Source organism: Natator depressus, chromosome 1 (genome assembly GCF_965152275.1).
Source record: "Natator depressus isolate rNatDep1 chromosome 1, rNatDep2.hap1, whole genome shotgun sequence".
Lineage (NCBI taxonomy): Eukaryota > Metazoa > Chordata > Testudines > Cheloniidae > Natator > Natator depressus.
Window position 1 is genome coordinate 13,328,299 of NC_134234.1, and position 25,460 is coordinate 13,353,758.

Consider the following 25,460-nt stretch of genomic DNA (forward strand, 5'->3'; position numbering starts at 1 on the left):
ATTTCCATTAGTAATTCTGAAAGGACAATACAATAGTTTATCTTCATCTCAGTGCTACAAAATGATGTCTGAGAGGGAGGTGGTAAAACAGGGCCCTGCCAGTAGCACGGTGCTAGCAACGCCACCAAGCACAACCCAGAGTCACCAGACGGTCGAGGCATGCAAGGCACGTGCACTGGACAGCTCACCATCGACACAAGGGATGAACTGATCAAAGACGCATGATCAAAACCAGACCCCACTAGCTGCAAGTGCTTCCCAAGGTGGGGCAGCGAGAGCACAGAACGTCGCGAGCGACCCGCGTCTGTCCGTCTCAGGCGGTGATGATGCCCTTGTCAAAAGCAGCAGTACTATCAGGCCTGGCAAGGAAAAGAGGGCAGCACCTACAGTTGCTAGGGGTACGGGACCATCACCTTGCCGAAGCAGAGATGAGCCCAAATGGACAAAAAGAACAGGAGGACTTTGGCACCTTAGAGACTAACCAATTTATTTGAGCATAAGGTTTCGTGGGCTACAGCCCACTTCATCGGATGCATAGAATGGAACATGTAGTAAGAAGATATATATATATATATATATATATATATACACACACACACACACACAGAGAAGGTGGAAGTTGCCATACAAACTGTAAGAGGCTAATTAATTAAGATGAATAGCTCATCTTAATTAGCCTCTTACAGTTTGTATGGCAACTTCCACCTTCTCTGTATGTATATATATATTTTCTTACTATATGTTCCATTCTATTCATCCCATGAAGTGGGTTGTAGCCCACGGAAGTGTATGCTCAAATAAATTTGTTAGGCCTGGTCTACACTGGAGGGGGGATCGATCTAAGATACGAGAATAGCGTAGCTGAAGTTGACGTATCTTAGATCGACTTAGAATCACTTACTTCGCGTCCTCGCGGGGCGGGATCGACGGCCACTGCTCCCCCGTCGACTCCGCTTCCGCCTCTCGCCCTGGTGGAGTTCCGGAGTCGACAGCAGAGTGATCGGGGATCGATTTATCATGTCTACACTAGACGCGATAAATCGATCCCTGATAGATCGATCACTACCCACCGATTCGGCGGGTAGTGTAGACGTGGCCTCAGTCTCTAAGGTGCCACAAGTACTGCTTTTCTTTTTGCGGATACAGACTAACACGGCTGCTACTCTGAAACCCAAATGGACAGGGTCTGAAGTGTGCGGTTTAGGCCCATCTCCATCACGGGCAGACCCATCTAAGCTGGTATACCATCTCCGACCAGATGCTTCAGAGGAAGGTTACAATCCCCATAATGTATCTCATTGTTCCATATGGGCCTGATCCAAAGCCTATTAAATTCAGTGTAAAGATTCCCATTTATTTCAAAGAGTTTTGGATCAGGCGCTGGATTTCTTCTTACCCTCCAGATGAGAACTTCGTGGTGCAGGCCTTAACTCTAGTCTGGGTCTATCTGAAGCTCTCCAGATCTTTCCAGCTCATCATCAGGCAGGATGAGATATTACTAGCAGAAAGTAAAATCCTGCCACTGGTTTTTATTTAAAAAAGAAGAAGAAAGGACCTAGCAGCTGGGAAAAAACAACAGAGAGAAAACTATCCCAGAGGACGGGACTATGGAAGCAGGGTCTGCAGTCGGATTCAGGATTTGTTGTTCTTTTCTGTCTGGGGAGCAGAACAATGCAAAGCAGAGCATGGAAAATAAATCCACTCTTACACAACTAGGGAGGGAAAACCCTACAGGGATCTGTTTAAAATTTAAAGGGTCAGTTCATTCTTCCTCCTTCCCATGCAGTTGGTCACCCACATTTCTCCCTCCTCTTCCCCACTCCACCCCTTTCTTCCTCCTCACAGCGACAAGCAAGTTTTTTCCCCTCTGCACACCCTGGTCATTGTTTGGTGCCCTGTCCTGGGAGGACAGTGGAACATAAGAGTTTGTACAGCTTCAGTCATGGCATGTTATATTGCTCAGATCTGGATACCCTGTGTTTGATCTTCCCCTTCTTAAAGGAAGGGGTTTGGTTATGGTCAAATAGTGAAAGCAGGCAGGGGTGGGAACTGGATTTCCTGTCCTTGGCTCGGGGGCCGGGGAGCGGGTGTTATGCTGCAGGGTGCTGTTGCATGCCAGACTGGCACAATACGATATATTTACATAGCATAACTCATCGTGAGGTTTACTTAAGCCCATTAGGGACTGTGGCCATTCGTAACATTACAGTGGATAGAACCTTTTCACAACAGACAAGCCAAGCCTAAGTTACATGAGACCTGATCCAGATCTCCCGTACACCACGTTTATACTGGTGCAACTCTATGGGTTTCAGTGGCTTTGTACCCACTTCAGTGAATTTGGCCCAGAACGTCTGGGTTCAGAAAAGACCAGTTAGTATTTTCTGCATTGCCTACGAAGCAGCTAAAGGGACTGGGGCAAGTCAGGGATCCAAAACAACCAGCGTGAGTCCTCAGCCCAGACTTAGTTTCCAGTAACAAATGCAGCCAGCTGGTCATTTCATCCCTAGAGTTAATTTAGGGCAGTGGGTTTCAACCTGTGGCCCACAGGCCCCTGAGGGTCTGCAGACTATGTCAGAGTTCTCCAAAGGAGTCCGCACCTCCATTCGAAATTTTTTAGGGGTCTGCAAATGAAAAAAGGTTGAAACCCCCTGATTTAGTGGAATAAAAGCCAGCCAGCCCACATATTAAATTGAAACCCTGTCCCAGGGCAGCGCTATGAGCCCATTTACTGCTATTAAGGGCTCCCTGGGACCATAGAGTTCAGAGGACATTTATAAATAAAACAAGAAATGGACAAAGGGAAATCGTGTCTGTAAATTCTAAACTGACACTCAGCTACATGTCTATGATCTTTCTTTACAGGCATCTCTTCTGGGCCTTCTCAAAGCCCAAATCCAGGCCTAGAGTACTCAGGGACAACTAATTAGCTACAGAAAAAGATTGCAGGGCTCTCAATCTGTCTGGGTGTCCCTCTGAAGTGCAAAATCCCTGCTGAGTCAGTGATGAGACCAGCCACCAGCCTGGCTGAGAGCTCTTTGTGTTTAGACTAGCACCAGGTCCAATCAGCACTTGGATTCGCAGTCTGTTACCCTCCAATTTTGAAGCCCTCAGCCATTTTCAGCTTTTTGATACACACAAATTTCCAACTTACCCATGTGACAGCACGGGCCTTCAGCTAGTTATCGTTCTTGGTCTGACAGCAGTGCTTAGGAGCCTTAGTCAAGATCAGGGCCCCATCGTGCGAGGCACTGCATAAAGGCAATAGTGAGATATGCACCCTGCCCCAAGGCACTTACAGTCTAAACAGAAAAGAAGGCCAAAGGAAACAGAAGCGCAAAGAGATGAGGTGACTTGCTCAAGGTCACACAGCAGGTCAGTGGCAGAGCCGGGACAGGAGGCCAGCTCTCCTGAGTCCCAGTGCAGATTCCTACCTACTAGAGCAGTGATACTCAGACTGAGGCTGGGGAGCTGCAAGTGGCTTTTTACTGCGTTTCCCGCGGCTCTTTGTAGCGCATGATATTAAAACCCTGGGTGATTTAATTATTAACCAATCAGGAGGCTTTTACTATGTTATTAACCAACTGCAGACTACTTGGTCAGCCATTTTGCTGTGAGAATAATTATATAGATATAAAAATAGTAAATGAAACAATGAATTCACACTCCTGGGGCTCTTTTGGGTACTGCTGATGGCTAATTTGGCTCCTGAACCACTGAAGTCTGAGTATCACTGAACCTAGAGACACTAAAGCATCTGGGAGTTTTGCCTGCTGATGGTGGAAGTGGTCCTATCTACCCCAAGCCTGGATATGGCCCAGATAGAGGGCGCTGCTCTCAAGCAAATGTCGGTCAAACCCAGTGATCTCCACCAAGGAGAAGGAGGCCTGATAACCAGTCATTCAACTCCAGAGACAGGGCCACTTTGGGGAGTTGCCAGGCTGGGGCAGGTTCCTCCAGGCCAAATAGCTGCATTAGCACTCTCCCTAGGAGCTTTTCAGACACCGGGATCAACCAGAAGAAATGCCCCAATCCTAAGCCCATTGAGTCAATGGGAGTTTTTCCTACTGATGTCATTGGGCTTTGGGTCAGCCCTAAAGGCATAGGCACCGATTATGGTGCTCCGGGGCTCAAGCGCCACCGCCGATCAGCTGTTCTGAGGCTGGGGGAGGCACTAGTAGGAGGGCAGAGAGCCGTGAGCAGGAGGGGGCCTCGGGGGAGGGGTTGGAGTGGGGACTGGAAGAGGAGGAGCGAGGGTGGGATCTCGAGGGGAGGAGCAGAGTGGGGGTGGAGCACCCCGGGGAAAATTACAAGTCAGCGCCTGTACCGAAAGGTGAATTCTGGACTGTAGATTTACATCTGGGGACCAGCTGGTAACGCCACGGTTACTCCACACAAAGTCCCTCTACAGCGTCTCAAAACACATGCACCAGATGGTGGCGGTTTAGCCTTTCCGTTCCCCGTGGGAAGGCCCAATGTGGGTTCAGTGGGAGCTTTAGGTGGGCAAGAACTGGTAGTTCAGATCTAGCGTTTGCAGCCGTAGTGTCCAGTGAATGGCTAAGAGTTCCAGCGATGGACACCCTGCGGGATTTGTGTGTGTGGATGTGGCCACGTGTCACCTGTTGGCTCAGTGGGTGCTTTGCCTTCGACCTTACAACGTCCATAGTACAACTTCTAGTTGCGTCTGTAACCAGGCAGTGGCCTGGTTGGCTTGCCTCCACCGCTAACACTTGGTTAGCAACCGTGGCAGCAGTTCCACCGCTGCCTGAACCCTAGTCCAGCCCGGGGATGCTTTCCTAGAACTGCTTTGGCACAATGTTTCCTTTGCAGTGTCCACGGTACCCCCACCCCACGCCTGCATCACTGGCTTGGCCCGGCCTGCTCCCTCCCAGCTGTGTGTGCTAGGACATCCCAGAAGGCATTGCTGCACATGCTGCTGGTGCCAGTCTGGGCACGCTATCGCCTACTGAGGCACTATGGGATAGTTTTCCCACAATGCACTGGTACAGTGCACTCGGGGTGGATTCACATTATACTATTCATTTGGATTTCGGAAGTCCCCCAAAGTCTCATTCGGGGCCCCACTGTGAGAGGTGCTGTACAAACACAGACGGCGACACAGCCTTTGTCACAAAGGACTACAGTGAAGAGCATTATGCAAATGAGTTACGTGCAGAGCTTCATGGGAAAGAAGCTCCTGTCGGGGAAGTGGGATTATTCTTTAGTGCAAATGACTAAAGTGCTGCTCATGGCAATGGTTGTGGAAGCGCCATCACTGGAGGGCTTTAAGGGCAGGTCAGACAAACACCTGTCAGGAATGGTCGAGTTATTACTTAGTCCCTCCTTGAGTGCAGGGGACTGGACTAGATGACCTCTCAAGGTCCCTTCCGGTCCTACACTTCTGGGATTCTATGGTTGGAGAGAGAGATGGAGCTGCTGGGGGGATGAGATTGGGAGAGGTGTGAGGCCTGGAAGGGACTGGCCACGGGCAGCACGTGAACTCCCGTTTGGGGAGGCTAGCCCCCTGCCCTGCCTCTTCTGCCCGAGGCCCTGCCCCGTCCTCCCCTTTTGCCTGAGGCCCCTTCTGCCACCCTGCTCTCACTGGCCGGCCCGCTCGCACAGCCCTGAGCCCTGGCCAGCCCCCGGAGCAGCCCCGAGCCCCAGACAGCCCCGGAGCAGCCCTGAGCCCCAGACAGCCCACTGGTGCCTGGAGCAGTCTGGAGGAGCTCTGAGCCCCAGCTGGCCTGGGCTGAATCCTTAGCCCAGGCTCCCCAGAGGAGCTCTGAGCCCTGCAATGGCCCAGGCCCAGGGCTGCGTGGGGAGCATTAGCAGAAGTTTGGGTCCCCCAGCCTTCATTACCCCCGGCCCATGGAAGTGGTGGGTTGGAGAAGAGGAGGGGTAGGTCGGGGTAGAGAGGAAGATGAGCATATCTGGTGCACTGAGACAGGGAAAAGCAAATGGTATCAGTAGAAGTCAGGTTAAATGAAGCAGAGTGTGGCTGTGTTGGGAACATAGCTGCTGTGTGGACACAAGTCCACCAGGTGTGGTGTAAGTGTCATCCACTGGTGCGTGTATATCTGGTCCGCTGGTGTGCTGACCCGCAGCGATAGAAGCTGTTACAGCTGCCCACAAGAGGGGCTAGGTGCCTTAGCTCATGGTGTAAGTGCTTGTGCTTTTAGCTCTGGAGATCCCTGGATCAATCCCTGGTATGTAGGCCAATGTGGCAGACATCCCGTAAACAGCTCAGAGGACAAATGTCACGAGTGGCTATGACGTGACAGTGCTGGTCGACAGATGACACCTTACTGCTCAGAGTAGTGCCTAGGAGAGGTCTGGCTACTTGTCTCAACGCTGATTTCAGATGCACCCAGCATGGGAAGATACAGCACCTACACTTCCCCACTGCATCAAATTCACCCCCACTGTCAGCAGATGCAACTCCACAAACTTCAAAGTGATTTTATCCACAGTGTGCTAGATTACCCCAGGGCTAGCTTTGGCCCAGTATGTTGACTCCACCTTTGTTCAGTTAAATTCCTCAACTCTTATTTCATACCCTGCCCATACTCACTGGTTAGTTTCTGCTGCTAATCAAGAACCATCTCAGGCGTAAGCATTGACAGTCTTTCCAATCATTTCTTCCACTCCCACCCCCAAATTAAATGTTATTCAGTGATGTGTCACAACAGAGCTGATTTGCTTAAAAAGCCCAGCGCAGCCTGTCATGAGATGTGGCCGCCCAGATGCTAACTCCAGTGGGGACTGAACCTGTGATATTCAAAAACACAGGTCTCTATTACATGAGCGAAATTAAATAGCAGTCTTATATCTAGGATCTGCCACTAGAGGGAGATATGCTCATACACACTAAACCAGCGTATCATAAAACCACTGCAGCTATATTAGAAATTCTTTAAAAATATTCTGGTGTCTAGTTCCTTTTTTAAAAAAACCCACAAGATTAAATTTCCCATGAACTAGATCTTCACTCACAATGCTGGAGATGATGTGAGAATTCTTTTATAATGAGGGTGCCCAAAAATAAAATAAAATAAAACAAAATAAAAACACACCCGAGCCCTATTAGATCCAGTCAGGCAACTTATGAATCTTTAAACAGTAGAAACCAGGAAGATCGCATTGTAAGGTGCTCAGATATTACGGTGATGAGAGTTGTAAGACGACCTAGATAAAATTGAATCAGACTGTTGTAGTCAGGTTAGCTTAATGATTGTGTCCTCATTGTTAACAGCCAATAATACTGTAGATGTACTCGCTAGATTTCCCTTTTCCTGCCCTCCCATGTGGATCAATCCTTTTGTAGACTCATGTGGTCCCAAGAGACCTATTGTCGTCTCTAAATTCCCAGTGTAGGTTTTCCTTGCATTAGTAAAGCAGCTTTCTGCTTGGGAAACTCAGCTGAGTTACTGTGGCAAAGCAGTGAAAAAACACTGGCTGGTGGATAAGATGACCAGATCCCAGTAATTTGTGCACTGGCAAGTAGCAGTTGATTCCCCTATTCCCGAACGGCTAGTTCTCAGAGGTGATCTCCTCTCTAGGGGACTGACGTGGAGAGAGATTTTTGTCCACCAAATCTAGGTAGTTGTAAACCAGAGGAAGCACTGAACTACTTGCTAATAACTGATTTCCCAAATCTACTGGAAACATCACTCTGAATCAAACACGTTGGGACAAACCCGTGTGTGCTGCAACTCCAGTGGCGCGGAGTGGGGCCCACTGTAATCAGCATCAGTAGCACAATTGACCACAAAGCCCCACGCGTGGTTGCTAGGGCTTTGCCAGTCAGAGATCTGTGGCAAGGACCGCCAGTCCCTCAGCGGTTCTGCTGAAATCCACAGAGCGAGCAGCAGATCCGCAAAACGCCCCGCTCCTCCTCATAGGTGACAGCTGCGATGCACCACAGTAGCCGTACTAATACTGCGTTCGGACACCACCTAGCCCAGCCCCAAAACCTGCCCCCAATTATTTTCACTTCCCTCTTTCCAGCTGTTCTGGAACTTCTCCCAGCTCAGGCCATTTGCTGGAATTTTAAGGATAAACTGTCCTTAGCATGGTCCAGCCTCAAAGCACTTTCCAGGCCCTGACCAAGGCGTGGCAGGTCAGCATCATTTTACCTGTTATTTACAGAATATTGTTCTCCATCCTGCAGATGGGTAAACAGAGGCCCAGAGAGGCCCAGTGACCCACCCATGGCCAGAACTGGGAGTAAACTCAGAAGCTCCTGGCTCCCAGCTCTATGCTCAGGACCATCAGTCCTTGCCTCCTGCTCTCTCGCTCTCTCTCTGTTGCTGGGTAAAGCAGGGCTGGCTGCAATAAAGCCACAGCCGTTCAGTCCTCTGCCTCCGCGCAGCAGAACAGGCCCCCCTCATTCTCCTTTCCCCGGAGCCTACGACTTGTAGGAGCGGCATGTGTCGTGCCTCCACTTGGAGCTCACTTTTTCCAGCAGGTGGCGTGTGCTCTCCCGGAACTTGCGCTGGGTGAAGTAGAAGAGGATGGGGTCCAGGACGCTGTTCATGCTGGCAAAGGGCCTAGTGCACTTGTAGGCGATGGCAAAGGTTTGCAAGACCAGGCAGGGCACGCCTGCCAAGGAGCGGATGATCAGGTAGATGGTCTTGGTCAGGTGGAAGGGGAAGAAGCTGATGGCGAAGACGATGACTACAATGATGATCATCCGGATGGCCTTGTCCTTCTTCTTGCGCACGGCCAGGCCTATCATCTCGTCCTTCTGGCAGAGGATCTTGGTCATGCAGCAGTAGCACACCAGGATGGAGACGAAGGGGATGAGGAACCCCGTGACTGTCAGCGTCATGCCGTAGGGGAAGTAGCTGGCGGAGCGGTCCGGGGGGCTGAGGTCGTAGCACACGGTCCTATTCCTCTGGATGCCCGTGGAGGCAAAGACGAAGGTGGGCAGGCACTGGGCAATGACGATGATCCACACCCCGCCGCACACCATCCAGGTAAACCTCTTGCCCCTCTTCTTGTGCCAGGATGACAGAGGGTGGCAGATGCCCAGGTAGCGTTGGACGCTGATGCAGGTGAGGAACAGGATGCTGCCATGCAGGTTGCTGTAGAACTGGAAGCGGATGAACCTGCAGGTGAAGTCCCCAAAGGGCCAGTAGTCCTTCTGCGTATAGTTGTAGATGAGCAGCGGCAGGGAGCACACGTACAGTAGGTCGGCCGTGGCCAGGTTCAGCATGTAGATGGCAGTGCGGGTCAGCACCTTCCTGGAGAGCCAGATCTGCACAATGACGATGAAGTTCAGGGGGAGCCCCACCACAAAGACCACAGAGTAGACCAGGGGCAGCAGGATCTGCTTGAACTCCTCATGAAAGGTGCAGGAGTTCGTCGCCGCAGCCACGGTATGGTTCTCCATCTCCATGCCGGGCTCAGCCTAGACCCAGCAGGCCTTCCGCGGCAGAAGAGCCTGCAAGCAAAACAGAAAGGGACAGTCAGGAACTTGTTCCACACCAGGAACCGTCGATACACCGGCACGCACGATAGCCATGCTGACACCAAACTAGCCCTGGACCAAGGAGCACGAGCACATCACCCCTATCCAACAAATGACCCCACTGGCCCTTCATTCAGCTCAAGGTCCAGCTCACAGATCTGAAGGCCACCAACGTGATCATCTAAGGCTGAGCTCCTGCGTAGACCAGGCCAGAGGATTTCACGCAGAGATTCCTGCATTGACCTCAGAATTACGTGCGGAGCCAGAGCATAGAGTCTCCTCCCGTCTTGATTTAGTGAGGCTGCTCTCCTGTCTGCCCCACCCCTCTACATTACCACCCAGCCCCAGACTGCACAGAATTGCCCCTCTCGCTTCAATATCCTTCATGGACCTTGTCTCTTCCTGTTCTGTTCCCCATTCATCTAGCACCAGCCTCCTCCCCTTCCCTCATGATGTATTAATACCACTCTGGCGCCCAGAGACTCCACACGAGATCACAGCCCCGTTGTGCTAGGTGCTGTACACATGCACAGCAAGTCCCTGCACCGAGGCGCAGCCAATGAAAACGGACGAGAGACAAAAAGTGGGAGCAAGGAAGGGTTAGCTCTCCATGGGGCTTTGAGACAGGCAGAGATTAAATTAGTTGCCCAAAGCCATGCAGTGAGTCTGTGTCAGAGCCACAAATCAAACCTAGCTATCCTGGATCCCAATCCAGTGCTTTAACCACACGACAATCCTTCTCCTTCCCGTTGCTGCCCTGTCGGTGCAAGTGCCTTCTCCCTTGCAGCTGCTGCCATCTCGCCATGCCTCTGAAAACATGTCTCCATCTCTTCCCCTTCACTGTATTATCCCGCTCTCCAAGCAAATTCATTCAAGTGTATAAAGCCCTTTGGGAGAGCTAGATTTTAGACTCTTTAGGGGCAGGGACTGTTTCTACCTCTGTGTTCACTCAGGGCCCGGTACAGTGGGTGGCTGATTCCGACCCGGGCCTCTGGGCGCTAGTGTAATATAAACACTCACCTGGCATAAATCAGCAGCGGCATCGCTTCACTGAAGTCAACTGAGCTACAGACAAGTGAGAACATGGTCCCCAATAAGCAATGGTAAACAGCGCACTTATGGAAGATGCTACCTAGTGTAAAATGGCCCAGAACTGGCCATGGCTCACTATGATTGCCTTGTGACAACGCTTATCCAGTGCATTAACAGCACTGACACGCTACACTCATTGCACCCAATCCAGGCACCATCCAGGGAAGATCTCAGTGCCCCGTCTACACTGTGGCCTCTTTTGGCCGTCAAACAACCCCCCAGTCTCATCAGGAGCCAGCTCCACACAGACCAGTACCCACCAACACAAAGTGGCACCAGCCCCTGCCTTAACCTCAAATGCAAAACCTGCAAAAATATCACAGCTGCTACGATGTTCCATACTCCATCCCCAACATACCTTTCAAGCTCCATGAATCCTAAAAATGTCCATCACCACGTGTGACGCACCTCACCCAGTGCACTAAACATCCCAATAACAACTGTGTGGGGGACAGCAGACAATCACTCCGCTCGCGAATGAGCTCACACAGGAAAATGATAAAAGACAAAAACACCCTCTCACCCCTGGGCCAACACTTTTCACAAAGCGATCGCTCCATATCTGACCTCTCAGTCCTCGTCTTCCAAGGAAACCTGCACAACGCCTTCAAAAGACAAGCCTGGGAACTTAAATTCATAGTTCTGCTAGACACCAAAAACGATGGACTTAATAGAGACACTGGATTTATGGCTCATTACAAAACTTTGTAACCCACTAACTCCTCTGTTGGCCTATGACTGTAGAAGTACTACCTGCCCACTTCAACTTGAATGGTCTCTTGCAACACGTGTTAACTCCTTAGCTGCTCCACCCTTTAGCTGTGATGCTCTGAGTGCCTTTCCCAGACCTGAAGCAGAGCTCTGTGTAGCTCGGAAGCGTGTCTCTCTCACCAACACAAGTTGGTCCAATAACAGAAATCACCTCGCCCAACTTGTCTCTAGTATCCTGGGACCAACATGGCTACAACACTGCAAACAACAACGGGAGTAAATAGTCCAATGGTGATGGGTTAGTATGATGTGAACCAGAAATTATTAGATCCTGTAACAATAACAGGTCCTCCTAACATGGACAGACAGCTTCCTTCCTTCCTTCTTGGAACGGGCCATGGATACAAATGCCGCAAGAGCATATAACGGGATGACAGGCAGCATAATCTTGGCAGAGAGTAACTAGATCCCCAGAGAAGGGTCTGCTCCAGTCACCACTGACTTCCATGGGAGCCTATTGACTGCAAAGGGAGTTGAATCAGGCCCTGGCTCCTTATCTATCGAGTGCCATGGGGCTGGAGCGTGTGTTAACTGCCTCCCCTCCTTGGCAGGGGGACTGTGCTCTGCGACACAGGGGTGCCCTGAGCGCTTGCCAGGAGCTGCGCTGAACACCCACAGCGCCAATCGTGAGGCCTGACTCGGGCCGGCCTCCCAGTGAGTGCGACAGGAGCAGGGAAGGGAGCGGGGAGGAGCTGTCTTGCCAGGCCAGGTACAGGAGCCAGCAAGGGGACCAAAATGGCAGCCAAGGATCGGCCATTAGCAGGGGGACGGGGGAGACTGGGAAGAGCTCAATCCCCTTGTCCCAACAGGTTTGCTGGCGGCTGCTTCCCACAGGCGGGCCGTGCCCCTGGAGTGCGTCAGGCCAGGACACGCTGTCGTGCTAACAATAACTGTTTAGCTAAAAGACACCGGGTCGAGGCGGAAGGTCCTCTGGGGAGTTACGACTCCAGTGTCTGAGAACCGCCGTCAGTGACGCAAGAGAGCAAGCGGGGCCAGACGCCCTGCGTCAAAGCCATTCCTGCTGGAGCCGCGGTGACTTGGATCTGGCCCACAGATGTGTGGTCTGCCCTGCGACTGTGCTCTGGCCAGCCCTGCTGGCATGGGGCCTGTGTGGTTAGTGGGCAGGATAACGTCACCGCCATGCTAGGCTCTGTGAACCCCATCCTGAGCGTCTGGGGGGAGCTCAACATCTCGCGGGCTGGGAGAGCTCACAGGATTGGGGCCTACGCCAGATGGGCTCTGGAGCCACTAGGAGGTCACCAGACTGACAGCCTTGTGCCTTGCGCAAGCCTGGCTGGAATGAGGTGGTCAAAAAGCACAAACGTGAGAGCGAACCAGCCGCTGAAATCTGAGCTTCGCTGGGAGAGTTCGGGACAAAACCACAAGCGTGAGAGAGTGGGGTTTGCAGCTGAGCCGAAGGAACCCTCTAGCCCAGCACTGCTGAGACCAGGGGCGGCAGCATGGGCTAGCAAGCGGGGCATCGTGAGACCTGACTTTTATTCCCAGCCCTGCCACTAATTCCCTGTGTGATCCTGGGCAAGTCACTTCACCTCTGTTTTCCCCTCCGTGGTCTGTCTGCTTTGTCTTATTTAGACTGCCTTTGGGGCAGGGGCCGTCTCGCTCTGTTCTTGTGCGGCGCTTGGCGCAAGGGGGCGTTGCTCTTGGTTGGGGCCGGTGGGTGCTACGGTTGGTCTGACTCATTATCGAGGAATTAGGGCTGTCGAGCAATTAAAACAATTAATTGTGATTAACTGCAGTTTTAATCACACTGTTAAGCAATAATAGAATCCTTTTTTAAAAGATATTTTTGGGGGTTTTCTATATTTGCAAATATATTGATTTCAATTACAACACAGAATACAAAGCACACAGAGCTCACTTTATTGTATTCAGTTTGATTACAAATATTTGCACCGTAAGAAAGATAAACAGAAGAAACATCATTTCAATTCACCCCGTTCACATATTGCAGTGCAATCTTTATCATGCAAGGAGAACTTACAAATGAACGATTATGATGTTTGCATAACTCCCTTCAGCTGAGCGAGCCCTTGTTTGCAAGGGAGGGTGGATTTCACCTCAGGGACTCTGCATGCGGCCGGCGAGGAGAGGCTGAGGCAGGGAGGCTGAGCTCGCCAGGCCCCTGTTCTCTATGGCAGCGTCTCTCAAGTCTTTTGTGCTGGTGACCCCATTTGGACTTAAAAAAAAGTGTGACCCCCCACACACACACCTTCAGCCCCGAGGGGCTTAGGGCTTCAGCCCTGCTCAGGGTAGGGGGTTTGGGGCGTGGGACTCCAGGCTTCAGCCCCCCTCAGGGTGTGGGGCTCTGGGCTCCAGGCCCACTTGGGGCTCCAGGGCTGGGGCTTCAGGCCCCCCTCCCCGGCTGCTGGCAGAGCTGTGGGCTGGGATTTCAGCACCTTTCCCCCCCGAACTCTGGGCTGGGGCTTTAGCCCCATGCTGCTCCCCCCACCCCGCCCACCAATGTCTCCCTCCCCGCCCAGACTTATACGATTAATTGACGAAAAAATTAACGTCTTAACGCCTGCAATTAACGGAAAACAAAATTAATTGCGCTTAATTGACAGCCCTAGTACAGTAGGAATTTCTCACAGGTAGAAAATGAAGGACTAGAAGAACCATTGGAAGGGAGATGTATTTACAGAAAGCAATATAACCCCCACGACACCAGCTTGTTCGTCCCAAGAGCGCTGTTGCTAGTTAAACCGAGAGCAAGAAGCCCTCGTAGAAAGGAAGATTTATGAACAATTAGCCAAGGAGAATCTAGGTTGAATATCAGCAGGAACTTCCTAATGGCGAGCTGTAATGGGCCGTGGAACGGACTCCCAAGGACAAGGGAAAGACACTCCATTGCGTGAGACATTTAAAACTAGAGCAGTCGGAGTACGAGCGGTAGAGGTAACAACGCTGCCCTGGCCCGTGGAGATGGACGAGAGGAGGGGTGTCCAATGCACTGAGGGGAGACGGTGGAATTGTAGGGTAATTATGGTGCCTGGGGCTGGAGCATCATTTCAGGTGTATATATTCCCCTCCCCCCCAGCGCACCCTGCACACCCACTGGTGGCTGGAGGAGGTCTGCACAGAAATTGAGGGGACAAGTACAGCCTGTTTGCAGTGACTGAACATTTGTTTACTGTTAGTGCAGGTGTTACCGCTGCAGTCGTCATCAGAGCGAAAAGTCTGTTCCCCTTGTGGCCACTGTTGTTCCTGCCCTTTGTTTCTCTCCTTTCCCCGTCCTCCTTTCTGTTTCTCTCCTTCTCCCAGCTCTCTCTCAGTCTCCTCTGTCCTGTCCTCTGCATTTCCCCCCCTGCAGCAGCTCCCACCCTACCCACTAGAATGGTCAGTGATTAATGAGTTCTCACAGACTTTAAGGCCAGAAGGGACCTGCGTGATCATCTTCTAGTCTGACCTCCTGCACACCGCAGGCCACAGAACCCCACCCATCCACTGCTACGATAGACCCATAACCTCTGGCTGAGTTACTGAAGTCCTCAAATCATGATCGAAAGACTTCAAGTTACAGAGAATCTACCATTTACCCTAGTTTAAACCTGCAAGTGGCCCATGCCCCATGCTGCAGAGGAAGGTGAAAAACCCCCAGGGTCTCTGCCAATCTGACCTAGGGGAAAATTCCTTCCCGCCACCAAATATGGTGATCAGTTAGATAGACCTTGAGCATATGGGCAAGACCCACCAGCGAGACATCTGAGAAAGATTTCTCTGTAGTAACTCAGAGCCCTCCCCATCTAGTGTCCCATCACCTGCTGTTGGAGATATTTGCTATTAGCGGTCGCAGATCCGCTATATGCCAGTGTAGGCAGTCTTGTCACACTGTCCCCTCCATAAGCTTACCAAGCTGAGACCTGAAGCCAGTTAGGTTTTCCGCCCCCACTGCTCCTCTTGGGAGGCTGCTCCAGCCTAAACTTGTTGATGGCCAGTTTATATCTATTTGTTCTTGTGTCCACATTGGTGCTTAATTTGAATAACTCCTGTCTCTCCCTGGTATTTATCCCTCTGATGTATTCATAGAGAGCAATCATATCTCCCCTCAGCCTTCGTTTGGTTAGGCTAAACAAGTGAAGCTCTTTGAGTCTCCTCGCATAAGGCAGGTTTTTCATTCCTTGGATCATCCTAGTAGCCCTTCTCTGCACCTGTTCCAGCTTGAATTCATCTTTCTTAAACATGGGAGCCCAGATCTGCTCATTTAAAGTTGACGTGTCACTTAAAGTCAGAGTAATAGGGGTCAGGGGAGTTCACCCCTCTAAGCCACTGTCTCAGGCTATCTGCAGACGCAGGCAAGCCGTACTGCATCCATTACGTTTGATTCACATTGGGATGGGTCTCTCGGCAGCCAGGAGGGCTAGAAACTTACCTTTTGTTTAATATTAAAGCTGAGCTACAGCATCTGACTGTGCCATGCAGGCTATGTGACTACACAATGGAGAACAGATCCGGCCTATAGGCCGTGTGTTGGACTCCCATCTAACAGCGCTGACCCCCTCTCCCTTGGATGATTTCCTTGTACAGTTCCTTTACAAGTTTTGTGTGGTGCCACTTTGTACGATATCAGGTAAAAGTGAAATTAACCAGGCAGATACAGCTTTCCTCTCATGACTATACGGCTGATATTCTGAGATACACATATGCATATGTACACACACGCATGCGTAAAAACATATGTTTTTATGCTATGTAGTATAATATCCGGTTAACATAGAACTCCACCAGTGCAGGTGGTCTGATGCCTGAATTTCAGAGCTGCTGCACAGTCCCTGTGACGTCCGTGTGAGTGATAGATTCTGCTCACCTATGAAAACTAGACCTCTGTTGTTTAGGCACCGCAAGTTCGAACATTTTGCCTTAAGTGTTTATCCATGTAATTTTATACACAGTGGACTAACTTCTGCTCTCAGTGACACTGGTGTAAATCCAGAGTAATAGCCAATGGAGCTACTCTGGGGTTCCTACAGGCCACCACTGCAGAATCTGGCCCCAGGCATATGCCACCGCTATTCCTGTTGTTGCACCCATCAGCAGGGATTTATGAACGAGCGGGTGCCATGGGATCTGCACAGCGCTGGAGATTCCTGCCAGCAGATGAAGCCTTGGGAACATGGTCCTGGTTAGCCAGGCTGGGCTATCTCATTGCCATGGGAGCTCATTAACTGGTCCAAAGCGTGTCTTAGGCCTTGTCTATACTGGGGATTTTAGAATCATAGAATCACAGAACATCAGGGTTGGAAGAGACCTCAGGAGGTCATCTAGTCCAACCCCCTACTCAAAGCAGGACCAATCCCCAACTAAATCATCCCAGCCAGGGCTTTGTCAAGCCTGACCTTAAAAACTTCTAAGGAAGGAGATTCTACCACCTCCCTAGGTAATACATTCCAGTGTTTCACCACCCTCTTGGTGAAAAAGTTTTTCCTAATATCCAACCTAAACCTCCCCCACTGCAACTTGAGACCATTACTCCTTGTTCTGTCCTCTTCTACCACTGAGAATAGTCTAGAACCATCCTCTTTGGAACCCCCTTTCAGGTAGTTGAAAGCAGCTATCAAATCCCCCCTCATTCTTCTCTTCCGCAGACTAAACAATCCCAGTTCCCTCAGCGTCTCCTCATAACTCGTGTTCCAGTCCCCTAATCATTTTTGTTGCCCTCCGCTGGACTCCTTCCAATTTTTTCACATCCTTCTTGTAGTGTGGGGCCCAAAATGGGACACAGTACTCCAGATGAGGCCTCACCAATGTCGAATAGAGGGGAACGATCACGTCCCTCGATCTGCTGGCAATGCTCCTACTTATACAGCCCAAAATGCTGTTAGCCTTCTTGGCAACAAGGGCACACTGTTGACTCATATCCAGCTTCTGGTCCACTGTCACCCCTAGGTCCTTTTCCGCAGAACTGCTGCTGAGCCATTCGGTCCCTAGTCTGTAGCGGTGCATTGGATTCTTCCGTCCTAAGTGCAGGACTCTGCACTTGTCCTTGTTGAACCTCATCAGATTTCTTTCGGCCCAATCCTCTAATTTGTCTAGGTTCCTCTGTATCCTATCCCTACCCTCCAGCATATCTAACACTCCCGCCAGTTTAATGTCATCTGCAAACTTGCTGAGGGTGCAATCCACACCATCCTCCAGATCATTAATGAAGATATTGAACAAAACCGGCCCCAGGACCGACCCTTGGGGCACTCCACTTGATACTGGCTGCCATCCAGACATGGAGCCATTGATCACTACCCGTTGAGCCTGACAATCTAGCCAGCTTTCTATCCACTGACACAGCCACTGGCACAGGCAAAGCCACCACAGCACATTATTTGTGCTGGTGGAGTTTCCCTGAAGCTGGAGTAAGGTGCACAGCCATAGGCATAGTTTGACTTTTATATTTTTGGGGGGAGGAGCAGCTCCAGTCAGGCCAATGGGGCCGCATGTGTGTGCGAGGGGAAAATTCCGTGCCTGCCCAGAGGGGCACCATTTCAGATTTTTCTGGGGGGAGGGGGAGAGGAGGGCAACTTTAACCATGATTCCAGGGACTACATAGGCAACTGAAAACTATGGGGTTTTTTTGCAGATAATAACTTAGAAATTATCTGACAGGAGCACTGTATCTAATTCCTATATCAAGAAAGAAAATTAAATGTTAGACCCACTCAGCTCTAATACTAACATGTTCTGTCATCTTGTGGTAAGTCACTTAAGGGACACTGGTTACGTTTAAAATTGTAATGTTTATTCTTACTCAGATACACTTACTGATGTTAGAAGTGACCATCACTATCACCTAGTCTGACCTTCTGCACCTTGCAGGCCACAGAACCTCACCCACCCACTCCTGTAATAGACCCATAACCTCTGGCTGAGTTACTGAAGTCCTCAAATCATGGTTTAAAGACTTCAAGTTACACTATTTAGACATCATTTACACTATTTTAAACCTGCAAGTGACCCAGGCCCCATGCTGCAGAGGAAGACATAAAACCACCAGGGTCTTTGCCAATCTGATCTGGGGGAAAATTCCTTCCCAACCCCAAATATGGCAATCAGTTAGACCCTGAGCATGTGGGCAAGACTCACCAGGAAGATAACTTGGAAAGAATTCTCTGTAGTAACTCAGAGCTCTCCCCATCTAGTGTCCCATCTCCAGCCATTGGGGATTTTTGCTGCTAGCAGTCGCAGATTGGCTATATGCCACTGTAGGCAGTCCCATCTCACCATCCCCTGCATAAACTTATCAAGCTTAGACTTGAAGCCAGTTAGGTTTTTTGCCGCCGCTGCTTCCCTTGGGATGCTGCTCCAGAACTTCACTCCTCTGATGGTTAGAAACCGCTGTCTAATTTCAAGCCTAAACTTGTTGATGGCCAGTTTATATCCATTTGTTCTGGGATCCACATTGGTGCTTAACTTAAATAACTCCTCTCCCGCCCTGGTATTTATCTCTCTGAAGTATTTATAGAAAGAAATTATATTTCCCCTCAGCCTTCTTTTGGTTAGGCTAGACAAGCCAAGCTCTTCGAGTCTCCTCTCATAAGGCAGGTTTTTCATTCCTCAGATCATCCAAGTAGCCCTTCTCTGCATCTGTTCCAGTTTGAATTCATCTTTCTTAAACATGGGAGACCAGAACTGCACGCAGTATTCCAGGTGAGGTCTCACCAGTGCCTTGTATAATGGTACTCACACCTCCCTGTCTCTACTGGAAATACCTCTCCTGATGCATCCCAAGACCGCATTAGCTTTTTTCATGGCCATATCACATTGCTGGCTCCTAGTCATCCTGTGATCAACCAATACACCCAGGTCTTTCTCCTCCTCTGTCACTTCCAACTGATAAGTCCCCAGTTTATAGCAAAAATTCTTGTTGTTAGTCCCCCAAGTGCATGACCTTGCACTTTGCACTATTAAATTTCACCCCATTTCTATTACTCCAGTTTACAAGGTTCTCCAGATCTTCATGTATGATATTCTGGTCCCCCTCCATACTGGGAATACCTCCCAACTTTGCATCATCTGCAGATTTTATTAGCACATTCCCACTTTTTGTGCCAAGGTCATTAATAAAAATGTTAAATAAGATTGGTCCCAAGACCAATCCCTGAGGAACTTCACTAGTAACCTCCCTCTCGCCTGACAGTTCACCTTTCAGTGTGACCTGTTGTAGTCTCCCCTTTAAACAGTTTTTCAGCAACTTTCAGTTCTCATATTAACTCCCATCTTCTCCAGTTTAACTAATAATTTCTCATGTGGAACTGTATTAAATGTCTTACTGACATCCAGGTAGATTTTATCTACTGCATTTCCTTTGTCTAAAAAAATCAGTTATCTTCTCATAGAAAGATATTAGTAATTAGTCTACAATTACTTTCTACCATTTAGACTACTTTTTGCAGTTCACCAAGCTTGGAACAGATCATTTAACTTTAGGAAACATCCTAACAGCTCTTTCTTATCTTAATCACCTGTTAATCACTGTGTTTATAAACAAAAAGAAAAGGAGTACTTGTGGCACCTTAGAGACTAACAAATTTAAGGTGCCACAAGTCCTCCTTTTCTTTTTGCGAATACAGACTAACACGGCTGCTACTCTGAAACCTGTGTTTACAAACAAAATTCTGACTCCCTGCTGGGAGCAGTCTCCCGTCTCCTCTGCAGAACTCCTTATATTGCACACTTAGGGCTTGGCTACACTTGCAAGTTAGAACCCATTAAAGCAGGCCCGGGCGCCGTAACTCCTGAGGTGTCCACACTGGCAAGGCACATAGAGCGCCTGGACTCTGCAGCTTTAGTGCTCTTGGTAATCCACCTCCAAGAGAAGCATAATCGCTTGCTGCGCCCCGGCTGAAATGCCCAGGTGTCAGCGTGGCTGTTGTGAGTGCGTGTGGTGTGTGTCGGGCATGGGGGGAGGGCGGTCTGCTGCTGTCTGAACTTACAAGACAGCATGCTGACACACTCTCAGCCCCCCAAATCACACTGTCTCTCCCCCCACATACACACAACACACTCCTTGTCACACTCCACCTCCCCCGCCCCATTTGTAAAGCATGTTGCAGCCACTTGCACACTGGGATAGCTACCACAATGCACTGCTCTTTGTGGCATTGCAAGGGCTGCTAATGTGGCCGTGCCGGTGTGCTTGCAGCTGACAGTGTGAACACACGGCAGCGTTTTCCCTGCTGCGGTCTCTGAAGGCCGGTTTAACTCCCAGCGCTCTACATCTGCAAATGTAGCCATGCCCTAAGGCAGGGGAGGGCCAACCTGAGCCTGAGAAGGAGCCCGAATTTACCAATGTACTTTGCCAAAGAGCCACAGTAATACATCGTCAGCCCCCCATAAGCTCCCCCTCCCACGCTCCCAGTGCCTCCCACCCACCGGCAGCCCCGACGATCAGCGCCTCCCCCTCCCTCCCGATCAGCTGTTTTGTGGTGTGCAGGAGGCTCTGGGGGGGAGGGGAAGGAGCGAGGGCATGGCAGGCTCAGGGGAGGTGGCAGGAAGGGGCGGATTCGGGGCAGGGCCTGTGGCAGAGCCAGGGGTCGAGCAGAGACCTCCCCCCACCCCCGGCACATTGGAAAGTCTGCACCTGTAGCTCCAGCCCCGGAATCGGTGCCCGTACAAGGACCTGCATATTAACTTCCGGAGCCACAGGCTGGCCACCGCTGCACTAAGGCCTTGTCCACACTGCCACTTTACAGCGCTGCAGCTTTCTCGCTCAGGGGTGTGAAAGAACAACCCGCTGAGCGCCGCAGGTTTCAGCGCTGCAACGTGGCAGTGTAGACAGTGCACGAGCACTGGGAGCTACTCCCCTCATGGGGGTGGTTTCTTTCCAGCCACCTTAGAGCGCTGCCGTTGCTAGCCAAGACGTGCCCTAAGGCGGCCTGCCTGAGGCTTGCAGGTTGGGGGCGTGGGACGTTGCACTCTATACGATTTTATGAAAATATGCTACTGAGTGTGAATACAATGTAACCGGAATATGCTTCATGCAAAAGGTCTCTTGTCATTACAAAGCTTGTAATCTACTGAGCGTGGTCATCCTATTTGTACAAACGTATCACTCTTGTATCTGAACCGAGAAATATGAACTATAACCGAGGTCCTATGCAACGTGGGGGCCATTAATGGTGGTTTGGAATCTTGATGGCTCCCATCAGCCAGGACAATTGACTGTGGACGGCTCTGTTTGCAGGCAGGCCTTCCTGTGCGCCAGGCTGGGAGGAATGAGGGCTTGGAGCAGAGGCGCTGACTCCGTGGGTGCTCCGGGGCTGGTGCACCCACGGGGGAAAAATTAGTGGGTACTTTGCACCCACTGGCAGCCAATCTCCCCCCGCCCCGCCTCACCTCCTCCTCTGCCTCCTCCCAGAGCGTCTCCGCTCCTCCCTCCCTCCCAACAGCTGTAGCAGGCGCTGGGAGGGAGGGGGGAGGAGCGGGAACGTGGCACGCTCAGAGGAGGAGGTGGGGAAAGAGGTGGGGATTTGGGGAAGGAGTCGAATAGGGGCAGGGAGGGGGTGGAATTGGGGTGGGGACTTTGGGTAAGGGGTTGGAATGGGGGCGGCGGGAGAGGGCGGAGTTGGGGCAGGGACTTTGGGGAAGAGTTGGAATGGGGGCGGGCCGGGGGCAGAGGTGGGGGGGGTCGAGCACTCACCAGCACCAGAAGAAGTCAGCGCCTATGGCTTGGAGTCTTACAGGGCCATGTGATCATGTCACATGAATTGGAATCCATCTTTAACCTGGTGCTTTTCCATTTAGAGGGAGGGGTGGGAACCCAGAGAGGGACAAAGGATTCCTGCCTTGTGCAAAAGATATATAAAGAGGTGGAACAGAACAAAGGGGGCTGCAATCATGAGAAATCCCCTAGCTACCACCTGAGCTGGAACAAGAGCTGTACCAGGGGAAAGGGCTGGGCCCAGACTAGGAAGGCGTCCAGTCTGTGATAGAAGCTTATTGGAACATTTCTGAGGGTGAGATTTTATCTGTATTCAGTTTTCTTACTGTACTAGGCTTAGACTTGCGCGTTTTATTTTATTTTGCTTCGTAATTCACTTTGTTCTGTCTGTTATTACTTGGAACCACTTAAATCCTACTTTTTGTGTTTAATAAAATCACTTTTTACATATTAATTAACCCAGAGTATGTATTAATAGCGGAGGGATGGGGGTGGGGGAGAACAGCTGTGCATATCTCTCTATCAGTGTTAGACACGGCAAACACTTTAGGAGTTTACCCTGTATAATCTTTATACAGGGTAAAACAGATTTATTTAGGCTTTGGACCCCATTGGGAACTGGGCAACTGGGTGTTGGAGACAGGAGCCCTTCTTAAGCTGTTTTCAGTTAAGCCTACAGCTTTTGGGGGATGTGGTTCAGACCTGGGTCTGTGTTTGCAGAAGGCTGGTGTGTCTGGCACAACCAGGCGGGATTCTGAAGTCCCAAGCTGGCAGGGAAAACGGGCTCGGGGTAGTCTCAGCACATCAGGTGGCAGCTCCTAGGGGGTTTCTGTGACCCAACCCATCACAGGGGGCAATGCCCCTCCCCCCGCAAAATCCAGCCATGTGCACAGCTGCTTTCAATCTACACTAGGGGTTTTGAACCGGTGCTGCTGTAAAATGGCTGCCACTGGGGAAAATGCTCACTACTGCTAAGGTCTAAGAGCCCTCCCTGCTGTTTTAGCACAGGCAAGGGACAGCAAGGGAAGAAGGATTGCAAAGAGGAAGTGATGAGCTGCATATAGGGCAGGAAGTACTTTGCACATATCTGCCAGCCATCAGACAGAACCCATCTGCTGAAGCCCACAGAGATCCTCCTGGCATCCTAGTACTAGCTCTGTAAGGTACTTACCTAGCTGTCATCCTCAGAGCATCTGAGTGCCTCACACTCTTTAAGGTCTTAGCCTGACAACACCCCTGTGAGGCAGGGCAGGGCTGTTATCCCCATTGTACGGATGGGAATGGGGACTGAGTGACTTGCCCAGGGTCACACAGGGAGTCTGGGGCAGATCTGGTAATTGAACCTGGGTCTCCTGGCTAGTGCATTAAATCCTAACTCCTGTCCTGCAGGAAGGGTGTCTAGCAGGAGCTGTGTCACTCAGTGAAATTCACCCACACTCTACCCTGTCCTGCTCCTTCTTGGCTCTGGGGTGGGGAGGGCACTGGATTTCCCCACTTGGGCCTCCTCTTTGGAACCCACTGGAGACTTCCCCCACTCCAGGCTCCTGGGGGATGGGCTCCATTGCCCTTCCTGCCCACCACCAAGCAGCTGGGAGAGAAGCCCCGCTGGCAGCTGGGAAGAGGAACTGCATTGTCCGTCCCCATCCTCCTGATGCAGAAAGGATCTTCATTCCCCCTCCCTCACTCTTCCAGCTCTTGGGGGCGGGGCAGGGCAGGGGACAGCCCCACCCTCCCTCTGCACCAATAAGCTTCATTATGCCAGCTGCTCCCCCTGGTGGGGGATCCTATGCGGCAGGGGTCTCCAATGCTGGGGGGAGGAAGGGGGAATGGATGAGGGGCTGGAGGGGTGCTTTCCCTGCGCTGGGAGCCTGCACCCTGTGGAGAGGGGCAATGGGTGGTCCGGGAAGGGGCGACAGGCTGGCCCTGCGTGTGGATGATACAGGGGCTGGGTCAGTTGGCTATGCAGATGTGGTGCTGTGATTGCAACGAGCTGAGCTACTGCAAGGCATCTGGGCCTGGTGCCACCAATTCCTCTTTCAATTCCAGCCTCTCTAGTGGCCATGTGTTGGGTGTCACATCCCCTCCCCGACAGCCCGAGGCTATGGCTCACCGGGGCCAAGAAGGAAACAAAAACGAGAAGGAATCCAATGAGAGGAAGAGCTTGTGGCCGCAGCCCAAGCGACTGTCCTGCTCCTGGGCTGAGAGTGTGTTTGGCATTTCGAGAACGGGCTGCTGCAGTCATTAGATTGGGGGAGAGGTGGCTGGGACTCCCGGGGGTTCAGGCTGCACCTCTAGCTCCTGAGCCTGGGTACGGCAGCAGCTGAGATTCTGAACAGGGAGCGTTTAAATCCCCAGCAGACCTTCTCTGAGCATGCTGCTAAGGATGGTTTTCTGGCTGGAGCCCAGGGATCTGGCTTCTCTTCCCAACTCTGCCAGCACTGTACTCCTGGGTCCTTATGCAAATCACTCCACCTCTCTGAGTCTCGTTCCCCGCCCCCAAGAACATGGCTACTGCGGCTTACTTCTCCCGGGGGGGGGTAGTGAGGCTACACACGCTAGGATTTGCCAAGCCCGTTGACATCCCCTGGCAGAAGGCGCTAACCGTAAGTCAAAGCGTTATCGTCATTGTGAAGCCAGCACAGAGCTCTTTCTTGGGGGGCAGAGATCGAGACTAGCCGTGGTGCAGCAGGCCAGCCATAAAGGGCGTCTGCCCGTGCTGCACGGGGAGTTGGGCCAGGCCTGGGGTTGAGTATCCGCTATTAATCCCTTGCTCTCTCGCGTGCGCGCTCACGCACCATCCATTCCATTCCCCCTACGGGAGGCTGCTCGACGCCCCTGTAATAAGAGTCCTGTATTGGAAGGGTATCTCTGCACTGCATTAAAAGCCCTGTGGCACAGCTGTTGCTGGCCCAGATCAGCGGACTCGGGCGGCTCGGGGGGGTGGTCAAAAAATAGCAGTGTAGACATTCAGGCTCGGGCTGGAGGGCAGGCTCTGAAACCCTGCGAGGCGGGTGGGTCTTGGAGCCCAGCCCAAAACGGCTACACTGCCAATTTTGAGTCCCGCAAGATCGAGTCTATTGACCCAGGCTCAGAGACAGTGCTGTGGGTTTTTTGCTGCAGTGCAGACGTACCCAAAGAGGCTCCTGGGATGCCCTGGTGACTATCTGGCCATCAGACTCCAGGGAGGGAGGGGGTGATTTCCCTGTTTCTGATGGGCTCATTCAGTATCACCCCCATCAGACAGGATGTCTCCCTCCAGCTACTACAGAATACAGCAACGCGTCTCCTCAGCAACCCAGGCCACCAAGACTGCATCGTCCCTGTCTTCTGCTCCCGACGTTGGCTTCCCGGAGAGTCAGGGTCAAGGGCTTGGTCCATCTCTTCACGGTGCTCCATGGCCTGGGCCCAGGGTGCCTAAGATTACCTAAAGCTCTAGGATGAAGACTATGGTCAACA

At 51.3% G+C, this 25,460-nt stretch overlaps 1 protein-coding gene across 1 annotated transcript in view; it reads right to left on the reverse strand.

The window, feature by feature from the left end:
- Positions 1 to 5,856: 5,856 nt before the first annotated feature.
- Positions 5,857 to 25,460, reverse strand: part of P2RY6 (pyrimidinergic receptor P2Y6) — an 86,266-nt gene continuing 66,662 nt past the window's right edge. The window contains exon 2 of the mRNA XM_074942932.1: positions 5,857 to 9,445. Coding sequence (XP_074799033.1) covers positions 8,408 to 9,400 — 993 coding nt within the window. The 5' untranslated portion in view covers positions 9,401 to 9,445 and the 3' untranslated portion in view covers positions 5,857 to 8,407. The remainder of the gene's footprint in view (positions 9,446 to 25,460) is intronic.